This window comes from Pelodiscus sinensis, chromosome 2, assembly GCF_049634645.1.
Source record: "Pelodiscus sinensis isolate JC-2024 chromosome 2, ASM4963464v1, whole genome shotgun sequence".
NCBI classification, from domain to species: Eukaryota; Metazoa; Chordata; order Testudines; family Trionychidae; genus Pelodiscus; species Pelodiscus sinensis.
In genome coordinates, this window is record NC_134712.1 from 228,604,475 (window position 1) to 228,625,038 (window position 20,564).

General features: G+C 41.4%; 1 protein-coding gene across 43 annotated transcripts in view; it reads left to right on the top strand.

Annotated features, from left to right (window-relative positions):
• SVIL (supervillin) overlaps window positions 1-20,564 on the top strand; it is a 197,261-nt gene that overhangs the window by 153,144 nt on the left and 23,553 nt on the right. For 25 of the 43 annotated variants that reach the window (XM_075922635.1, XM_075922624.1, XM_075922605.1 and 22 more), the window contains 8 exons: window positions 2,042-2,089; window positions 2,654-2,731; window positions 3,820-3,888; window positions 12,073-12,223; window positions 16,879-16,968; window positions 17,063-17,149; window positions 18,941-19,118; window positions 19,634-19,806. In XM_075922635.1, the coding sequence (XP_075778750.1) occupies window positions 2,042-2,089; window positions 2,654-2,731; window positions 3,820-3,888; window positions 12,073-12,223; window positions 16,879-16,968; window positions 17,063-17,149; window positions 18,941-19,118; window positions 19,634-19,806 (874 nt within the window). The remainder of the gene's footprint in view (window positions 1-2,041; window positions 2,090-2,653; window positions 2,732-3,819; window positions 3,889-12,072; window positions 12,224-16,878; window positions 16,969-17,062; window positions 17,150-18,940; window positions 19,119-19,633; window positions 19,807-20,564) is intronic. The other 18 variants (XM_075922618.1, XM_075922631.1, XM_075922632.1 and 15 more) reach the window with 10 other exon arrangements.

Sequence of the window (20,564 nt, forward strand, 5' to 3'; positions counted from 1 at the left end):
ATATTATTGGATTTGCAGGAGTTGTATTGACTGCTAAGCTTTGAACTAGTAAAGAATATAGACTTTGCATTCTAGAATCCTGTCTCAAGAGCAGGGAATAAGTTACATTAATGGCACTTGCTTGTTCTTATCCAAAATATGGCATGGATTTTCCAAATGCTACTAATTTGTCCATCTTTACTGATTAACATGCTTGTATGCAGTATTAAAGAGCATGTGGCCACTTATTAACCTTGCTTTAGAGCGCTTGTTTATTGTTGCATGCTTATAAGCATGTAAGTTGTTGAGTTTGTCAAAAGCCTTTTTTAAAAATAAACCATGTAGGAAGTAAATTCAAAATCCTCAAATTAGAATGCATACAGTAACTCTGTACAGTTAATGTTTTAGTCAAAATGCATTAATTTTCAATAGGCAGTTAGTTGCCTAAAGATGACATCTTTACAATACTCCAGAAATTGTTCTTTATAAATGTACCGGTAATTTGTGTAGTTTAAAACTTCGAAGAGTTGTTCAGTTCCAGAAGAACTTGCCCCCATATCCACAGACGAAAGAATAATCTACTGATAAAATAATGGGGTGCATCATAAACTCTGGAGACATTGAGGTTTACAAGAACAAAACTAAACTTTATGATGATTCATTTTCAAACAGTGTATTCTGTATATGTTTGTTTTGAAATTTGGTATGAGGATTTTTAGTTTCATGTGTACAGTGGAGCCTAGTCATACAATTTATAGAAGGCCTGCAGAGTTTTCAGCCAGATAAAAAGATGAAGTGCCTTGATATATGAAATTCTTGGAGCTACAATAGATTGGATTCAGTCTGATGTGCTCGCTCATCACAAAGGGCAGTGGTCACCAACCAGTAGACAGGAATCTACTGGTAGATCTTGGAACCTTTGACATGTGATCCTGAGAGGTTTGGCCATGAGGTTGTCAAGTGCAGCACTGCATCTGCCCCTCTTAGCCCTGCCATGCTGCTCCAGCACTCTACCTGGGTGATGCCCCTCACCCCTGTGAGCCTCCTGCTTGCTGTGCAGGGCATGGGAAGAAGAGGAAGGGGGGTGCTGATGTCAGGGTTCCCCTCCCTCCACCCTGTACCCCATCTCCACAGAGCAGAGGTGGGCAGGGATGGAGAGAGTTTGCTGGCTGCTTTTGGGAGTGATGCAGGGCCAGTGTAGAGGTGAGCCTGCCTTAGCCTCCTGCACCACCACCCAGAAGCTACCTATGGTAAGTGGTGCCCAGCTGAAGCCTGTATTCTTCTCTCCTGCACCGTGAATCCCTGCCCCCAGCCTTATAAAAATGAGTGAGGATGGGGGAGGGAGGATGGAGTGAGCAGGGGCGGGGCCTTGGCAGGGCAGAAAGGAGGCGGGGCAAGAGTGTTTGGGTTTGAGGTAAATCCTGGATTGCGCTTAAATTCAAAAAGTGATCTCCTACTTTAAAAGGTTGGAGACCACTGACCACAGGGTAATCAGTCATCAGTCTTCTGGGGTGGGTTTGGTGGGTTCCCATGAAAAATAATGTAAATGTGAAACCTTTTCTAGCATCAAAAACACAGAATTTTATTGGAATGAACATTCCTATGTCCTAGCCATTTTAAGTCAAAAACTATTTAGAATTCTAGATTAATGTGTGATTTCCACCTCCTCCCATCCTGCACTTCTGCTTTGCAACAGTAGTTTTTAAAAGAGTGAATCAAGTTTGAAATATTTCATTCCTGAAAATGTATACTGTACTCTGTTACATTGCTAAAAGCATGTGTGTACTGTTGTCATGATTCAGAATTACTCTGAGGACGACACTTATACAACCATGGTGGGGGTAAGCTCCTTTAAAAAAAACAATCTAACACAAAAGTGTACCTCTAGACAAATAATATGTCTCTTTTTTTGTGATAAGAATGAAAGTTGTATCTCCTGGGTGTGCATGCACACAGTTCTAATTGAACCTGAAGCACTAGTCACTGGAATGTGAGCTGCTCTCTAATGAACTGCACGTTTCCAATGTTCTGTGCAATGTTTCCTGTTTGTTTTAACCTGTAGGAAGAAGGAAGAATGACAGATGATAATGACGTGTCTAATCAGCTTTGGGTAAGCCTCACTGTGCTGTTAGGGGTTATTCCAGGCTTTGGCTAGACTAGTGAAATCACTTTTGTTGGGTGCAGTGTGTTTGTATTCCCTTCCAGGCCTTTCTCCAATTTGTATTCAAGTATTAGAAAATATTGTTTCATTTTATCTGAAAGATACACGGTTCCTTATTCCAGTAAGGGCTGAGGTCACATCCAGTGGTAACATCCATGTTGAGACACACGCTTCAGTCATTTAATGACTCATGAAAGCAGACACCATTAAAAGCATCTGTGTGTGAAAAGTGTTTCTCTTATTCCTGCAGCTCAGTTTCACATCAAACTGCCATGATAGTGTGTCTAATTAATTTAATTACTGCATGAAATGGCTGCGGTAAACATGCTGTTGTGACATTTTTTTTCTTGCACTGACTTTTCAGTAGGGAAAACGTTTCTAAAAGATTAAGGCTGAAATGGCAATAAGTAAACTCCTTTTTAAAAAAGAATCACTTGATTTTTCCTCCATTGTCTGACAAATAATTTCTGGCCCCCCTCTAATTCTCTTGCTGTGCTTCTGCCCCTACCATAGGAACCTGTCTATGCTTCTACTTATTCTCCTGCCATACCTGTTGCCCATACATTTCATCCTTTTGTACCTATTCATCAGGTGAGCAAAAGCTTGCACACTTCTTCATGCTTGTTGAAATTCCTGATCACTTATAGAGCATTTAGTTATGTGGGAGACTACTATATATTCTGCCTAGTAAATAGTACTCTGAAAAAAGTACCTTTAGAAGTACAGTACCTATATTACGTATTTTCCACCAACATAAATTCTATTAGTATTTTTATTAAACTACATCTCTAAAAATTGTGATTAGAGATAATAAACTAAATCAGGCTAACTATAATCTGACCAAGGACGTTACTCTGTTCATTTACAGTACAGTAAAACTCCAATTGTCCGGCATCCAGTGGTCCTGCACCAACTGGAACCCGGAAGTGCTCCGGCCAGCCAGACAGTTGGAGCTGCTCCATGCCGCTTCCTCAAGTCCACTTCTGCCACTGCTGAAGCTGACCAGCTGCGGACCTGGGGAAGCGGTGTGGAACGGAGCAGCTGGGGTACTGCCGGATTGGTCCTGCAGCGCTGCTCAGGTGAGGGACGGCACTGCGGGACCAACCCGACAGCACCCCAGCTGCTCTGCCCCAGGGCTTCCCCAGGTCCGCCACTGGTCAGCACCTGGTTCTCCCCATGCTGCGCCGTTCCCTGCCTAACCCCCCCCACCCCCTCCCAGACATGTCACAGCCCCCCCTGCCGGAGTACCTCCTGATACTCTGGCATATCCGATAATCCAGTACCCGCTGGATCCCAAAGGTGCCGGATTATCAGAAGTCTGCTGTACTATGAATTAGTAGAAACTAAATAGAGTTATGAATGGAGTAGTTCCTAAATGCTAAGCATTTTGCTTCCCCCAATAGTTGCAGTGCATCCCGTGTCTCTTTGAATTAAATTTCTACAAAAAATGTGTAGTATTAAAAAAAAAAAAAAAAAAAACCTGATCACGTTTCAGTTTATTAAATGAACAAAGTGGTGCGTTGTAGATGGTTTTTATTTCATGCTCTAGTTTCCTCCAGAGGTATTTTTCCTACATTACATTCACTATTTTGTTCTAAAAGATTTTAAGGCTGGCACATCCTGCTTCTTTTTGCTGCCTCTTTTGTCTTTCCTCACCCTTTTGTTTCTCTTCTTTTAAGGTCAATAGTTCTAGTTTGAAAGAATCAAGCCCCCTGGTCTTTGATGAACGGCATCCTTGGAGATGGAAGGTGAAATATTCATAAACTTCCTGTTTTAGTTGAAGGAGTTACAGTCAACAAAATGGTTTTAAGACCCATTCCCAAAGCAAATTAACCAATGGATACTTTGCTTGGTAACTAACAGCTCCCTTTTGCTGTTCTAGTAAATGGTAACAGTGCATTAGGTGACTGGACTTGACATTATGATTCTGATACTGCATTGCAAAATACATCCATATATTCCATGTGCATATTCTAAATAAGCTTCAATGAGCTACTTTAAAAGCAGTGAATAGTTAATGAAGGTTTGTAAAATAATTCACTTTCAGTTTCTTATGTAACCAGCTTAGTACAGCAGTCAGAGTGAGCAGAGCTGGAACACCAGAAAATGTGGTGAGGAGAGAGAGACTGATCTTATGAAATAGTTAGTCTGAAAGAAAGTGAAGGAAGAAGTAAGAACAGTTAATTTGAAGGTTGAGCATATAGGGCAGCTTGGCTCTTATTTTATGTTATAACCCTTAGGGCAAGATTAACTCTTCTGTGGCCATTAGATTTTGTGGGGGCCCCTAGGCTCCAAGGGGGGTCCAAACATGAGGGGCTCAGTGTTGAGGAGAGGGCTATGGGTTATGATAGGTGTGAGGGCTCCAGTTGGTGTTTGCAGGTTTGGGATGAGGCATTTGGAGTGCGGGAGGGGGCCCAGGCTTGGGCCAAAGGGTTTGGAGTGCGGGAGCAGGCTCGGGGCAGGAGGCAGCTCAGGTCTAGGGTGCATGGTCTGGGGAGGAGGGAGGGTGCAGGAGACGACTCAGGGCTGGGGCTGTGGGGTCTGGAAGGGAGTTAGGTTATGAGGGGGCAGAGCTAGGAGTTGGTCTGTGGAGTCTGAGCAGGAGCTCGGGTGCAGGAGAAGGCTCAGGGATGAGGCAGGGGATTGCAGTGAGGTGGAGAAATGGCTGCAGTGGGGTTTGGGGGGAAGAATGGAATGGTGCAGAGCTGCCACTTCTTCTTCCCCCGGAAAGGCTAGTGTGGCAGCAGCTCAGGGCTCCGGACTGAGGAAACCACCTTTAGTCTGGGGTCCTGGGCTGCAGCCCCAGAAGCCCCTTTTTTTAATCTGACTCTGAGCACCCAGTCCTTGGCCTCCCAACACAGATCTACTTTTGCAGCATTATAGGAAAATCTTTGGACTTTTCTCCAGATTAGATACTGAGGATGTAAAATCCCATGTAATTGGTTAAATGTAATGTTAACTAGTTAACCGATTAAAAGGTGGGCAGGGTTCCTGTGTGGGGGGACTGGGGGACTGTTTTAGCCAAGGGGTCCAGGCAGGAAGGGTTCTCTCAGCCCCACAGAGGGCTGCCAGCTCCCGGCCCTGTGCAGGGCTGCTGCTGAGTCTGCTCCCAGGTACTAGTTAACTGTTATCCTGTAAGCATCGCCCATTCAGGATGATGCTTATCAAGTAACTGGTCAACCGGTTACCTGTTCACATGCCTGTTGTATACTAGTTGCAGCATGTGTTGTGATGGTCATACCTTAAAATACAAGGTTGTAATATGGCTACATGTGTTTGTCTAAGATACATACTGCTGATAGAATGAACAAAAGAGAAACTGTTCATGTACTTCTGGAGTTTCTAAATAAAGCTTTGCTGTGACCAGGACCCCACACCTTTTTTTATGTACTTTTCAAAGTTATTAGTATCAATCAAGTTTTGTCTGTACCAATAGTTATGTGGAATAAAATCTCTAATTTGGAGCCTTCAGTTCACATTTGCTAAAACTAGTTTTGTGAAGATACTAAATTCCTAGGTGAAAGAAAAGGGCATCTAGTAAGGCAATAGATGTATTTTGCTGTAATTCTGTATTGGATTAGTAATATCAGATTCTCAAGGTACAAACAAACTTTTTTACCTGAAGGGCAGTCTGCATGCTGTCTGCACAAACCATTAATAATTTCAAGTAGCAAACAATCTAATAAAATTGTCTTGTGTTCACTGACCATCTGTGAAAAGGAAAAGGGGCTTATGTGACTATACAGTCATGTAGGAAACAAAAATTGTAATTCCTACCCATCACCCTCCAATTCTTAAATTCATTGCCTTTCTCTCATGCTCTACATCTTTTGGAAGCTCTGTTTTTGCTGTTCTCTGCTTTACAAGCTAACTTAGCACCTTTTTGTCTACTCTGCAAAATTCGCAGCATATAATTGAAAGGAAGTTCTAGTTCTTCTGAAAACCACATGTTTTGATGTTGCATGCATCTTCATTCAGCTTTTTCCTTTCAACCAAAGACAATCCTAGTGGTTGCCGTCCTTTAACTATCTCTTATTTTTTATCTCTTGCATTCAAATATAACATACAGCCTATTACCTTGGGTTATGATCCCATTAGGCAAGGGGTGGATATGATGTAGATTCAGTGGAGCCAACAGTCTCTTGGGGCATTGGGACAAAGTGGAGAAGGGGAGCTCTGTGTTCCAGATATGGTGAGGCCAGAGCAGCCAGCCCTGATCACTTCCCAGACTGCGGTGCACCTCCTCCCTTAGCCCTCAGAGTTGCCCAGAGCTCTGGAGCACCATGTGGTGCTCTGGCAGTGATTTAAAAGGCCGGAGGCTCTGGACACCACTGCTTCTCAGGAGCAGCAGCAGCAACTGGGAACTCCAGACACTTTTGAATCGCAGGACCCCGGGGCAGTTGCTTCATTTATACTCTCCCACCCTTCTGTCAGTGGGCCTGTGCAGATGAGAAAAATCCAGAATAACAGGGAGTGGTGCATTTAGTAGGCTATAAGCCCTTCTTCCCTTTGAACTGGGACTGAACAGATGTCCAGACACATGTTCTGAAGCTGTACTGCTATAGATTTTAAATTCAGAAGGGATCATCATCATAATCACTACTCTAGCCTCCTGCATTACGCAGCGGTTAAGCCTCACTTAGACGTTCCTGCATCGCCTGTAGCTGGTGTTTTCAGCGAGAGCCTATCTTTAGGAGTCTCTGTAGTCTTGATTTAAAGGTTTAGTATGATAGGAATGCGGTGGGTTTTCTAGGTAGCTGTTCCAATAGTTAACTGCCTTTGCTGTTAACATTTTTACTGTATTTTTTTTTAATCTGAATTTGCCGAGTTTCAGCATCAATCATTGGGTCTATTATACAAATTATCTTTATCGGGCAAACTTGCGATCTTGTAAAAAGTCAATTTAAAATATTTAACAATAGGTGGTATTAAACATCCCTTGTTACTGATGAAACAGAAATTATTTCATTGTTGTTAGATTTGAACACTCACTACTGCTTTTTAATACAGAACAGAACTATTTATTGAATATTTGTCCCCTTCTGCCTCCTGATGGATAATTTTATTATCCTCATTCTGTGGGATCTGTACCATTACTAGAATTTAATTTTGTTCCAGGTATATTTTAAATACTGTCTTATTGTTTTTAACCCTACTAGCTGAAGACTTTTCACTGATAGCTTACCTAATCTGTATTTCCTGAATACTGATTTCTATTCATTGCTATAAGCTTCCCATTTTCCCTGTTTGTGAGACATTTTTAATTTTCTGTTATTATCTTCATCTCCCATGTTCACCAGGATGCTTTTAACCAAAGAAATCACATTCTATGCCTGAAATTATCTTATTTGGACCTCTAAAGGACATTAATTCCCATATTAAGTTTCACGTTGTTTAAATATTTCCTCCTTCTCATTTTTGTTTGTCATAGTTTTCAACTTTGGTAAACTGGCTTTTTATGAGTATATATTACTGGTTGATATTATATTCTATTTGCACGTAGTGTATAAAAGTAGATCATGATCTCTTGCCTGGGTGTAACAAACACTTTTTAGTTCATTGATCAATTCACCTTTCTCCATCATAATGACGTGTAATATGGAATTATTCCCAAATTGGTTACAATACTTCCTGTTAGAAAATACCATCTTGCAATTTGTCCGTACGCTGATCCATACCCTTTCCTGTTTCTGCCCTTCTGAATTTTCAGTGGCCATGAAGCACAGGTGCTGTCTGTCAGCCAAAATTTAAAACTAAACCATGGGGATATTTTCCCAAAAAGCCACATGATTTTTTCCACATAAATAGGATTGTGTTAATGCCTGTGTTCTTGTAAAATGACAGCTTCAGTAGACACTTTGCATATAAAATCCTCCTTGTGGTTTCAGTAGGATCAATAATCATTTCTTGTCCATATCTCCTATGTCATGGTGCTGTTATCTAGGTAACCAACATTTCCTGGCTGTGTTTCCTGTGAGGAATGAAATGTTTTTTTTACTGTTTGTAAAGTATTCTGGTGTCCTGGATGAAAAGCACTATGTAAATGTAAGGTCCTTGTCATTACTTGATGATGGTTAAACTGACAGCATCCAGACAGACTCCAGACCATAGGACAAATCCATCCTCTGAGGCCTTCCCAAGCAGCCTCTCCCACAACAGCAACTGCCTAGAACACAGCATTTGAACCCTCAGTGAAGTGATACTCTGTGGCACAATCAAAGTGTGCAGACAAAATGACATCCTCCCTGAAATGTGACTTTGCAAGCATTGTCCATAATAGGTTGTGCCATGCACAGGATGCAGTGTTGTAGAGCCAGTTCTCCTCCAGCAAAAGCAGTAAAGAACAACCCTTCAGTACAGCAGCAGGGGGTGAAGGAAAGTAGCTGGCAAGCTGCAGCAGCAGGAGAACAAAGGTCGCCCTTACTCCAATACCCACACCTAGACTCCTGTCTCCTGTAGCACACCAGTCTGAGAGGGAAGACTCATCAGTTTCTCTCAAGTGCAGAGCTCAGTAACTGCAAAGTCTTGAAAGCAGTAAGAGAAAAGTTCATGCAGAGAACAGAGCATTTCAAGGTAAATGGGAAGATTACTTACTCGTTGAAAGTAATAGACCACCATAATACTATGTGCACTTGAAAATTATAGCTATGTTGAGGAGTGTAATATCAGTTGACATTGCAACACACTTCAGAAGACTAAATGCAAGAAGAACCCTAGAGAGTCACTTCTTACTCTAGTTGAGAATTTGAAAAGCAAACTTCAGAAGCAGAAAAACATACGGTTGGAACTTGCAGCTGTGCCTACTGCAAGTCTGGCTGCATTTTAAGAAGTGTCCCTTGAGCTAGTGGAAATATAAAAAGCCTTTTGGAGATGGAGATGTGATACGAATGTATGCTATCAGGCTGGCTCATCCTTTTGGGGATAGAAAAATGGCAAAGAACTTTGAAAGTACTTCATTGCCTCTCCTAGCTACAGCTGGCTGAATGAAGTGACGTGAACCGATGTTGCCTCAAAATTGAAGAGAGTGGGTGAAAAATATAAGTGGTTTTCATTCCATTAACTCTAGACAAGAGGGCTAATGGTGGTGATATCAGACAATTGCTTTTCATCTGAAATACTAACGAGGATTTCTTCATGCCTGAGTAGTTACTGGAGCTAGTTCCACTCAAGTGCAATAGAAAGGAGGAAGGTATTTACAGGGCACTTGCTTCTTCTATGAGCAAATACGGTGGCTTCCAGCAGTGGTGCTACTTCAGCACAGATAGTCCATAAGCACAGACTGGTAGTGAAAGTGGATTAATAGGTTTGGAGTTGAAAATGGAGGCAGTTTACAAGAAATCTGTTACACTGGTAGGGGAGCTGGCAGCCTCGCCAGGCCCCTGGGCAAGGTGAGGAGACCCAGCTCTGTGCTCCCAGAAGGGCTGGGGTCTTGGGAAGAAGGCATGGCCCCCGCCCTCAGTGCTGCCGGGAGCATGCTGTGCAGTGCACCAGCAGCAATTTAAAGGGCCCGGAGCCCTGGGCTCTTTTGAATCACCGAGGATCAGGGCCGTTGGCCCCTCCTCTGCTCTCTCCAGTGGCCAGGCCTGTACACTACTCATCACACCTCTTATTTTAATGCAAACAGTCCAACATTATCCATGGAGGAAACTGAGCACAGAGACCCAGAAATCCTATCCACTTCCTTGAAGGGTTGGTTGCGGAAGTGTAGGTTTTGCATCTCCAGTCACAAGTTCAAGGGTGGACAGAACCTTAACTGTTTTTTCACTCAGAAAGGAGATTCTTGCTGCTCTGAAAGAAGAGAAAATAAGCAATGTCGCCCAATGTCAAAAGCAGCTGGAAAGCTTAACATTTCCCATCTTAATTCACTCAGTCTGCTAGGTAGAGATCAGAATATTTCTGTACCTTTTATGAGCCATGTTGATGCATTCCTCAGTAAATTTGGACTCTTCCAAATAATTTTCCATTATGCAGGGATCTTTCAATTGAGGCTGTTGCTGGTTTTGGCAGCTTCTTAAAAATTATATTGGCTATCTCAGCTTAGTTCAGCCCTAGACTTTCTGATTTCGAGATCTATCATTCAACTATTAATCAATCCAGTGGCGGTACCATTGGATCAGCAACCATATGATCATTGCTGTTCACACTGCTCTAACTAGATTTATCCTAGTTTTCTTTCAAAGAAAAATGGAATGTGTGAAAATATCTAGAAACTTGGCCTTAGTTCACAGGCTTCTTGTGCTGAAGCTCTGTTCAGCATTGGACAGTGCATACATGTGCAAAAGCACATTCTCGGTCATAAAATGACATGTGAAGTCAAAACATTGCAAGCTAGAGAGTGACATCCTGCCACTGTTTCTGATTTGCCACTATGAATATTGATCCTGACATTGAAACGGTAGTGCAAGGGAGAAAACATTCTTCAGTGTTCTTACTGAGATGTCTATTGGAGACTAGCACTAATGTTAATATTTTTTGATGGCTCAAATAAATCCCAATCTTAATAAAAATCTGATTCTAGAATCAGATAATCTGGAATTATATTTTTGAATGTGACCCACCAGCGTTCTCCAAAACTAAAATCTGCCCCACAGCATTGAAAAGGTTGGACCATACTCTGGATATTTTATCTGAGTTGCCATGTATCTTGTTGTTCAAATGTCTGGCTGTGCTGCCAGTTAACACGTCTATTGAATTCAAGACAAACGTAATTGTATGGAGGGCTGTGGAGGGGAAACAGAGAGAGAAAGGATGGGGAGGGAGATTCCAGTCCTTGTGTTGGGTGCTCCTTACTCTACAATTCTTCTTGTTACTGGGGGATAATTCATTCTTTTCAGATACATTTTTATTTACAAGAGATTCCTTCCCTGTCTACTTGCCTCTATGGTCATGCTCCTGGTCCCTTAAAAGTATTGAACTCTCTTTAATTCATTCAGTATTGTCAACTCAAGCATTCAAAAAAGGAGTCAGTCTCTTTAAAAAACAATTTATATTAAAAAAGAAACTTTTTTAAAAAGTGTCTTGCTGGTTTCAGAGCCTGTAAAGAGCATTAATTTCATGATTTTCAGGCTTTTCTCTGTAATTGTGAAGGCTAGGGAAAAATTAAATGAAAGCTGATGTTCTCATGCCATTGAGTACAGCAGCTGGGTTTCTAAGCACCAAATAACACAAGAGTTGTAATAAAATTGATAGTTGGCGATGCTGTTCTTTGGTGTGTCTTGTTATGATTTCTGTGCAACACAAATACAAAAAATGTTAGCTTTGTTTTAAGGTAATTGATTTGTAGAAACTGGCCTGATTCTCTGATCTGACTCAGCTAGGAGGAGAGAGAGATTGATGGTGTCACTTTTCCTACTTAATGTATCTTGTTCCCCAATCTCCTGTGTGATCAAAAGGTATTTGATCACAACTACTGGAGAAATTATTCAAAAGAACAAGGTGACACAGATCCGAAAGTGATCAGACTCTAGAGACCAGGCTGCTAAGCCAACTTGGAAAATTTACAGCTAGACACTGAATTAAAAATGATTCAAGTCAGAGATTAAAACTTCTATGTAGGAATTCATATTTGGAAGCTTCTCACAGAAAATCAAACAGATTAACAGGAAATAGAAAATTTAAACCACCTAAAATATTAACATTATTGATCAATTTGTTTATTTTTATTAAAGCTCAGCTAATTGTCTTGCAGTGAGTGAATCCTGGCAATTTCCTGAACCAAGATATGCCATTGACTGAAATTTCATCTTATTGCTGTAATAGGGTAGCAAAGCAATAAAGATGTTTAAAGAGTAGGTTCCCTAGCTGTAGCATCCCTGGATGTCCCTTAGTAACATGTATCCCTATTCTTTCAATGGTTAAAATGTTTCTCCTGTTCATTGCAACTTATAGCAGAGTTTATATTAATTAATCTATTTCTTCATTTCTCAAAAAAGCAGAAAATGGCAGATAGCCATGAGAGTCAAATGACTATTGAAGAAAGAAAACACCTGATTACTGTTCGGGAAGAAGCCTGGAAGACAAAGGGTAAAGGAGCAGCCAATGACTCTAGCCAGTTCACTGTTGCTGGACGAATGGTAAAAAAAGGTCTGTAAAGAAATCATCCACATATAAATAAGTCATTGCTTCTCTATCTGGTCAAAATACAGGGCTAATGCTAAACAAAAACAATATTTGTGTTTTGCAAGAGGACTGTTTATCATCAGCCTAATGTCATTGTGCAGTTGGTTGCAAGTTCCAGGGGGTGTTTCCATTGGTCATTTTGTCCTTCATTGTTTACAGTTACATCAAGTTACTATTAAGCTCGATAGTAAATTGTTGGTATGCTCCTGCTGATGTTCAGTTTTTTGTCTCCAGTCCAACCCAGAGGGCATGACTGGATTTCCCTTTACTACAGAACTCCCATTTGACAAACAAAGCCCTGAGAGATTTAGCTGTTGACCTGTAACTGATTTCTGTTTGCAAAAATGTCTCAGAATATGGAGCAGATGTACATTTTCTTGTTTAAAGAATTTCATTTAGAGAATGAAAATGTTTGACCTGCAAGGAAACACTTGGTTTTGTTATGTAAAAGCAAAGGAGAGCTTTGAACCTGGCATTCCTATGTTGTGGGAGAGTGCCCTAGCCACTGTGCTGTGGGATCATCTAGCATGAGTTTTTGGCACAGTTGCTACTCCAGAATCTTTCCGTCTGGCTAGCTATGGCACTTTTGTTTGAGTTTTTCATTACTGTTCTTCAGCCTACTCAAGCTGTAAAAGTGTCCTGGCTCTCTGGCCAAGTTCCTTTGACAGTTCTACACTTTCGAGAGCCCCAAAAGGGTGCAGCCCAACCCTAAGTGTCTACACAGCAGCTCTTAGTTCCACAACCCAAGCCTGAGTCAGCTGTATGTCTACACAGGGATAAGAGCCCCATACCACAGCCACGGCTGGCCTGGATCAAGTTTGAGGGGTGGGACTAAAAATTGCTGGACCCTAAGCTTTGGGACCCTGCTAGGATGGGAGGATCCCAGATCTTGAGTTCCAACCCAAGCCTGAGCATCTACACAACAGTTTTTAATCCCAAAGCTCAAGCCCACAGCTGTGACAGAGTTTTGTGCCCTGTGAACCTGAGTCAGCTGATCTGGGCCAGCTGCAGGGTTTTTAGACTTACCCAGAGTGTTTTATGAATGTGTGACAGAAATACTCAAATAATAGAATAGGCCACCTCTTCCTGCAGGTATGGCTTGACCACTGTAGCTTGTCCACACACCTAACCCTTGTGCCCCCAGGTCTAGTGTTCTCTGCCCTGTTCTCTGGGGTTCTGGCAGGCTTTCACTTTTTGGGGTTCCAGCTCACCCGAGAGGTAGTCTGTTCGCTCTGCTTCCCAGCCTCCTCTCGGGTTGCTTGCCAGACAGTAGGCACTTCCCCCTCTTCTCCTCTGGGTATCCTCCCTCAAGCTGGACCATAAGTTGAGCCACCTGTTCTCACCAATTGGGTTCAGCTTGTGAAGGCAGGGGTGTTTGACCTGTCACAGGCTGGACCATTAAGAATCAGCCTGTGTGGGTGTCACAGTCCATCTCTCGTGTTGAAGCAGTTCTGTTCGGTGGTATAAAATATTTGAGTAGTCGCTGAGCCAGAGAACATGAGACCCTTAGTCTGTGGCTAGGGAAGCTCTGCTGAGAGGGAGAGACATGTTCAGATTCCTGCTCCATATCACACGGGGTGGGGGGGAATTGAATCAGGATCTCTCACATACCACTGGGCTTAAAGTTATAAAGGAGTTACTTCATATCACATCCCCGTTTTATGAAGTGTGCCTAATCCATTTCCTCCCCCCCCCCCCCCAAAAAAAAATTTTTTTTGCCTGAAACTAGCCAGCAAATCCCTGTCAAATTTGTAAATTGTTTCAGCTCAACCCAAACTGTGTTTTTTGGTGAATAAACTATTTAGCTGAAAAATGTCACCCAGTCTTTCTTGTCAGCCATTTTCTTGTCCTGTTTGTGATAGAATCATAGAACTGGAAGGGACCTCAAGAGGTCATCGAGTCCAGCCCCCCGCCCTCAAGGCAGGACCAAGCTCCATCTACACCATCCCTGACAGATGTCTATCTAACCTGTTCTTAAATATCTCCAGAGAGAGAGATTCCACCACCTCCCTTGGCAATTTATTCCAATATTTGATCACCCTGACAGTTAGGAATTTTTTCCTAATGTCCAATCTAAACCTCCCCTGCTGCACTTTAAGCCCATTACTCCTTGTCCTGTCCTCAGAAACCAAGAGGAACAAATTTTCTCCTTCCTCCTTGTGACACCCTTTTAGATATTTGAAAACCGCTATCATGTCCCCCCTTAATCTTCTTTTTTCCAAACTAAACAAGCCCAGTTCACGAAGCCTGGCTTCATAGGTCATGTTCTCTAGACCTTTAATCATTCTTGTCGCTCTTCTCTGTACCCTTTCCAATTTCTCCACATCTTTCTTGAAATGTGGCGCCCAGAACTGGACACAGTACTCCAGCTGAGGCCTAACTAGTGCAGAGTAGAGCGGCAGAATGACTTCACGAGTTTTGCTTACAACACACCTGTTGATACAACCTAGAATCATATTTGCTTTTTTTTGCAACAGCATCACACTGACTCATATTCAACTTGTGGTCCACTATGACCCCTAGATCCCTTTCCGCCATGCTCCTTCCTAGACAGTCGCTTCCCATCTTGTATGTATGGAACTGATTGTTCCTTCCTAAGTGGAGCACTTTGCATTTCTCTTTATTAAACTTCATCCTGTTTACCTCTGACCATTTCTCTAACTTGCTACGGTCATTTTGAATTATGTCCCTATCCTCCAAAGAAGTCGCAACCCCACCCAGTTTGATATCATCTGCAAACTTAATAAGCGTACTCTCTATCCCAATATCTACATCATTGATGAAGATATTGAACAGTACGGGTCCCAAAACAGACCCTTGCGGAACTCCACTTGTTATCCCTTTCCAGCAGGATTTAGAACTGTTAACAACAACTCTCTGACTACGGTTATCCAGCCAATTATGCACCCATCTTATCGTGGCCCTATCTAAGTTATATTTGCCTAGTTTATCTCTGAGACCTTTTCCCTGCACCCTCCCATCTGTGGCTATGTAACATCTTGATGGGAATTGTATGAGTTGCTTAATAGAGAAATTACATTAGGAAAGTGTTTAATGTATTTGTAGCTGCAGGTCATCAATGAGCCAATACCATGTGACCTACTGCCTCCCTGTGGGCCATCAGCAAATGATCCTTAGGCTGCAGATGGAAAGCTGAGGACCTGAGCCCAACATTCATAAGTGCTCGAGGCTAACATTTGCTCTGAAAAATTAAAAACACAGAGAGAGAGAGATTTGTGAGGAGTTAAACCAGGCAGTTGCTGTGGATATTAGTGTTGTGGGGGGAGCAGGAGAGCTATTGGCATCTGTACTGGTTAGAAGTAATTGGGGCTGATTTATATTTACTGAAGTGCCCCATTTGAGTACCTAGAGGAAGGAACTATCAAAAATCAGATTTAAATAAAATGACAAAGTAAAAACGCAACAAAACACACACAATGAAATCCTTGTGTGCTTCCCTCAGTCCTAATCACTTGGTGCTTGAAGATTCTCTGAATTAACAAAGGAACATTTTACACCCTGGGGAGCTGCTCTCTGCACTGATTTGTTCAGCTAGCAGCAGGGGGAGTTGTGTGATCAGTCCATGCATACTCTCACCTATACTCCATTGACCAAAGGCTTTTCTCGCTGTTTTAAAATCTGCCCCAAACTCAGGCCTCTTAATTAGCAGCAAAATGTCTTCATTAATAAGCTGCCCAATTGTGTTCCGTATTCCTTTCAACAGTTTCTGTAATTACTGCATGCTCAGGCTTGCTCCGAGGTGATGTTTTTCATATAATGAAAAGAGTTGCTAAACTGGTGCAGCTTCAGTTTATATTATCTGTGGAAAACAGTAAAGTTTCCAAAACAAGACTTCAACTTGAGCTGCTCACTAATTAACAGACAGTTGCTACATGAAAAAATACATTTTAAAGGGTATCGAGATTTTTCTTTTTTGCTGCTTTCAGCTAAGGAGTGAGGGATACAATTCAGTGTTGTGATGCACTGTCCCACATAATGGGGGTGAACCGTAATCCCAGTTCATTGCTTCTTACTGAATCTTTCCATGTTCATTTCTTTTAAAATGTTCTAAATTTATATTTTGGCTTTCATTTGTTCTGGTCAGACTTGTGCTAGTTCTTCGAGAAGAGAGAATAGTGTGTATTGAATTGGAGCTGGAGCGCAAAATATGTAGGATAAGCCCCGAAATCTGAGTCTCTGCTGCTTTGCTTTCCCCGTCAACTCCTATCTCTGCACATACAAGCCACCCGGCCCTGTGGACTTTGTCTGCAGGTGGAAATAGGGAAGGGAATTATGACAATGCAGCCTCTTTTTTTTTTTTTTGCTATTTTGCTTGGTAGATGTGTGAAGATTTCTTCCATCGAATATGTTCTTAGCAAGAGCTCGGTAAATTCTCTGCAAATCATTTATTTTGCACAAAACCACTACATGTGTCTGAGTGATATGCCCAATGGTACACAAAATCCAAACCATATAAGTTTTAAAAGAAGCACAAAGTTTGTTTTAATAGAGAACCCATTTCCCACGCTAGATTACTTTAAGAGGCATTTATTTACAAAAATAAAGCCTCATCATTTACAATGGATGTGTCAGTCTGAAAGACTCTACTTATTCTGCAGGCTTGGCATCACCTACTGCCATAACTCCAGTGACATCGCCTTTCTGTAACAGGCTGAAGTCTACCACTCCAGTTTCAAAGCCTCTGGAAGGTAGGTCATCAAAACTAGCTGTAGTTTACAATGAGACTTTGATAGGGTGCTGTAAAGACAGTGTAACTATTTTTAATATTTTCTTTTTGTTTAGAAATAGAAGCCAGGCCTGATCTGCAGCTAGAATCAGACTTGAAGCTAGACAAGCTGGAAACGTTTTTGGGAAGGCTGAACAACAAAGGTTTGTAAGAGTAATTTGAGATTGTAATGGATTCTATACCTGATTTTTCAAATCCGTTAAAGTATTTTAGTTACAGTACCTGATAGCAGAAGTTTGTGTAATTTTATTGTTCATTTCGCCAAGATCATGGTGGAGGTTCTATGCATTTTTTTTCTTGTTTCAGTCTTCGCAAAACTTTGTTGTCACCACCTGCTATTTTTTTGTAGAAAACAAAAAAAACTTTTTAAAAATAAAAAATGGTCTGGTAGCACTTTATAGACTAACAAAACATGTAGATGGTATCATGAGCTTTCATGGGCACAGCCCACTTCTTCAGATGACCGGAGTTATGAGTTTGGGATGTGAACACTTGAAATAAATAGGAAAGGGGAAGGCTGATGGTAGGGAAAATAGGAGAGGAGGGTGGGAGACAGAGTATCAGTAAGTATCCGGAGAATGGATACTTAAACCTAAGCAGATAAAAATCAAAATCAATAGATAGATTCCCATGTCAGGAAGGATACTACTCAGAGAACTGTTAGTACCTTCAATGGTTGTTAAATTGATAGTGTCCTAACCAACCTTCATTATGATTGAGTCCATTAGCATGTGAATTGAATTTGCAGATGAACTGTAATTCCAAGACTTCCCTATGGATCTGGTTGTAGAGCTGGTTTGTGGCAAGACAGCTACTTGGAGATCTGTCATAGTATGATTTGGAAGGTTAAAATGATCACCAATCGGTTTCTGTAAGTTTCCTTTACATATATCTGATTTGTGTCCATTGATTCTTCCCTGCAGAGACTGTCCAGCTTGTACAATATATATAGCAGTGGGGCTGGATTACTGCACATCCAGTAATTTGATCTATGCCATCAAATGCCAGCAGTGCCCCACTGGTGCACATTTTAACCTTCCAAATCATACTATGTCCCCCCAGCCTTCTCCTTTCCTATTTATTTCGAGTGTTCACATCCCAAACTCATAACTCCGGTCATCTGAATAAGTGGGCTATGCCCGCAAAAGCTCATGATACCATCTACATGTTTTGTTAGTCTGTAAAGTACTACCAGACCATGTGTTGGGTTTTTTCTGTAACAGACTAACTCAGCTACCTCCTGAAGTTTTTAAAAATAGTAATTCTCTTTTGTGTGTGGTATTACACTTACACACACACACACACACACACACACACACACACTCTTTCCCATTACGTACTTGCTTCTAATTAGTGATTAATTTGTAATGAAAGATGTGCCAGCACTTAAGCAATTGTTTTACATTCCTAACTGATGCAACAAACCCAGAGGTGCTGGGGCTATGGATTGCCAAGCCCAGAGGGGCTGGGGCTCACTCCTGGCAAACCCTGGTGCAATTTAAGAACTGCTTCTAGCAAATTATCCAGATAACATTATAAAGTCATGTAGCCACTTCAGACCTTGGTTCAGAACCTGCCATTATTTCTGACAATCTGGCTTTAAATGCTGGTCTGTTATTTCTGTCTTACTATTACCAAACTAATGCCTTGGTCACCATCCTCCCCACCTCTGCCCTTCACTGAGGTAACTTTTAAAAATCTTTTTATAGTGTCTTTCTATAATTTACTTTAGCACTTCATGTTTTTATTATAAACTAAGTTGTCCCGGTATCTAGACATTTCACATTTTCAAGGAACTTCATTTTAGGCTAGCTTCAAAATGTATTCTCTATTTAAAAACAATGCATAGAAAAACAAAAGACAGGCATACACAACTTTAAGGTCAGAACCCCAGATAGAATTAAAGTGAATCTTTCTTTTATCCGCATCTGCAGTTGGTGGGATGCAAGAAACAGTGCTAACGGTCACAGGAAAATCGGTGAAAGAGGTGATGAAGCTGGACGATGATGAAACCTTTTCCAAATTTTACCGTCATGTAGATTGCCCTATTTCCACAGTGCCTTTGGAGCTTAATGAGGACTTTGATGCCATCTTTGATCCTTATGCACCAAAGTGAGTTCCTTCTCTTGCACTACTCTGAATAAATATAATTTTTTCCTGGATGTCTTACAGATGGCCATTGGTCTCCCCTTTTTACCTTTCCTTTCCTCTCCCATCTTCACCTAAATGGGAAACCTTCCAATGTAACCAAATCTTTGCCTCGAGTTGGCTAATCAGAGAGATGCAGAGCTTGACAAAATGGTCACGAAAGATCACGATTCTGTCTATTTTTTTATTAGTCTCTAACGTGCCATAGGACTACTAATTTTTAAAGTTACAGACTAACACGGCTACCCATCGTAGATTGGTCAATTGTAGAAATTGTTGTGTAGATATCTTTTAACAGTGGCCACATCCACTACTTGTCCGGATTTCTGGAATGCTTACATCATGCATCAGTGAGCTGACTTCAGCTTTACATGCCATGCCAGAACAGAGCAAGTGTCTAATGGCTTGCTGTTAGTGGATTTTGATTTTTAGACCAATTCTGTCATCTGAAGACTATAAAACTTTCATTTGCCGCTTAGGTTAATTTCTTCTGTAGCAGAGCACAAACGTGCCGTGAGACCTATGCGCAGGGTTCAGGCTTCAAGGAACCCCCTGAAATTACTGGCAGCAAGAGAGGACATTCTTCATGAATACACAGAACAAAGATTAAACATCGCCTTCATGGAGTCAAAGCGAATGAAAGTAGAGAAAAGTAAGTTGATTTGATGGCTCTTAGATGCCAGTAGCTTTCTAGTAGCAAAGGGTTAAAAACAAATGCACACAACTCTCTGAGAATTCATCGTTAAGTTTCAGTTGGAAGGCTGAACACTGGTAAAATATTGAAGCCTAGTGGAACAAGAAATAAGTGGTGCATTTGAATGCTTGAAGGAAGCATTCAGTAGGTCAGTACTCCAGCACCAACTTTTTCAGTCTGTTCAACCAAGTGAAGAGAACAACACTAGGTTTGGATAGAGTTGGGAGTAATAAGGCTGAACATGCCACTAAGAGCTAGGGACTAGATCTGAGATAAAATGGGTGTTTAGTATGATGACAAATTTTTCTGTTGGGAAAAGAGAGCAAGTCTTGTTTGTCAAAAATAGACCAACTTCCTTGTAAGTTGCCCTCATTCTAATGGCCATAATCATCCCTGAAGAGTTCAAAACTGACCTCCTAACTCCAAACCGTTAGCTTCCCTACAAAGTAACTGTATTCTGGCAGGAATTTGCAGCTAAGTGCATAAGTGACATGCATCCTCACGAACACCACAGTATTAAGTCACAAAAGTGTAATGTTTCTTCAAAGTTTATTTGGCAAATCACCAGTGCATTGTTTCCGTTTCCCTTTTGCCAGGGCAGTGAAGAGAACTATCTATGTTGCCTGTATTGATGAAAACATAAATTCTATAGGATATTGTACTTGACAGCGTTCTACTAAATAAGCTATTCCACTTTGTATATAGCTGACACACAC